The sequence below is a fragment of the Temnothorax curvispinosus genome, unplaced genomic scaffold (genome assembly GCF_003070985.1).
Source record: "Temnothorax curvispinosus isolate PA1 unplaced genomic scaffold, ASM307098v1 QBEX01004067.1, whole genome shotgun sequence".
Classification (NCBI taxonomy): domain Eukaryota; kingdom Metazoa; phylum Arthropoda; class Insecta; order Hymenoptera; family Formicidae; genus Temnothorax; species Temnothorax curvispinosus.
The window spans coordinates 1-1876 of NW_020213847.1; the positions used below are offsets into that span (position 1 = coordinate 1).

A 1876-nucleotide genomic window follows, 5' to 3' on the forward strand; every position below is an offset into this window, starting at 1 on the left:
GTCACACCTGGTGCCATTTTGACACGGCGTATGAATTTCTCGCCCAAGAAGTTACGGATTTCTATAACTGTATTATTCTCCGTGGTCACGCAATTGATAGGAAAGTGGGCGTATACAGCTCGCATTTTATATTGGTAGCCCTTCGTTACGCCTTTAAGCATATTCTCGATATGCGAGCACACCGTACGAACGGCAGCTAATTCCTTTTTCTTACCGTACCATTTTTCTACCTTCAGTAACCTCGGGCTGATCATCTGAAATACAGAACAAAGAATATTCAATTATTAAGACATAAATACAAATGTTGCAACATTTTGATGTAAATTGCAAATATTTCAGATGTGGATTTATCATTTATGGGAAATGAAGGGGAATCCAAATTCTCATCACAATGGATACAAATTACTCCAGTTTGTTCGTTTAAAATTAGACGATTACTGGAAGACAATTTTTCAAGAAGCACATCGTATCTTTTGTAATAATAATATTTCTACTTACACGAATGTCAAGCGCAAGGTGCTTGAAGGATCGCGTCAATGTACCTCTCGGTCCTTTCACCGTTACCAGACGGGACTTGACGTGAACAGTCAATCCCTCTGGGATTTTAACCGTTTGATTAGTAACGATTTGCTTCATTCTGTAACATAAATAATTTCATATATTTACACTTTTTGTAATTTACGACCTATGCCTAGACTGCCATAAGATATAGTACCCAGGTAGCAGAATAACGTCTAAACATGTCTAATTGACGTCTAGAGACGTCATTAAGACGTCATTTGACGTCACTCTGCTACCTGGATACTGTAATTATAGAATACAACAGTATTGACAGTAGCGATTATCTAGCTGTTAGATTTTTTCAAGTCCTGATAATTATGTTTTCATCAAAGAATACGATAAATATAAATTGAGTCGGAAAATACAAATATGTAGGTGTGTCTCTAATTACAAAAGTTTGAAAACTACGTGTTGCTACAATTGTTTATATTTACTACCCTTTTATCAATAAATATAGCACTATTAAAAATAAGGACTCTTATTCTCACTGCACAAAATAACTTGTAATAAGAATATATCGCTGGCAATTTTATCATAATACACAGGTGGAACACGTTCTTTACGATTCTCAATAGTTTACTAGCTTATAGGTTAGATCAGGTTAGTAGCGCTTAATACCACATGTTCACACGAATCGATAGATCAGATGGATGAATAGAAGTTGCGTGATTTTTCGCAAATTTGCGTATTAATTTTTCATATGTACCTTCGCTCGTATGCCTTTATTTAAATAAAAATACATGTGAATCTCAAAGCGACTCGACAATCATAGACGCGCGTGCACCTCGTTATTAGACGGCTAATAAATAAAAAAGATAATATTTTGCGGCGAAAGAGTGAAATACGACAATGCAAAAAATACACAGTGTCGAATTATTATATTCGACGCATCGACGGATTGCTGCGGATTCTACAAAATATTTTTCATCGTAAAAACTTGGTTACCTCGCGCTCCACCATACACCGGAAAAGATCGAGGCACGGCACGGACTCACGGAGACGGAGAGCAGTGTTCAGTGTTGCCAACTCGGATCGACATTATCCCACTAGAGGGCTTCGTGAAATTCTGCTAAAAACCGCTAAACTTCTCTGCGTTCTTTCCCGCCAGAAACCACTAATGGTGCATGCTTTTTCCACCAAAAACCACTACGCTGTGATCATTGATCAATAAGCCAATCACAAGACTCCTTGAGTATCCATTTTGAAAATAAGCTTTGTAAAACAACACTGTGATTGGCTTATCAATCATTACGCCGCTTTAAATACGCTCCATGGGACAGCCGATGTTTGTGCTGGCGTAAACGAAAACGAGCCT

At 37.6% G+C, this 1876-nt stretch overlaps 1 protein-coding gene across 1 annotated transcript; it reads right to left on the minus strand.

Moving 5' to 3' along the window:
• Nucleotides 1-5: 5 nt before the first annotated feature.
• On the minus strand, nucleotides 6-1548 carry LOC112453120 (60S ribosomal protein L9; the record flags this gene model as incomplete). The annotated part of the gene is made up of 3 exons (XM_025013683.1): nucleotides 1507-1548; nucleotides 499-637; nucleotides 6-254 (listed from the first exon to the last, which is right to left on the minus strand). Coding segments are annotated over exons 2-3 (387 nt in total), but the record flags the coding sequence as incomplete, so codon positions are not given.
• Nucleotides 1549-1876: the final 328 nt, after the last annotated feature.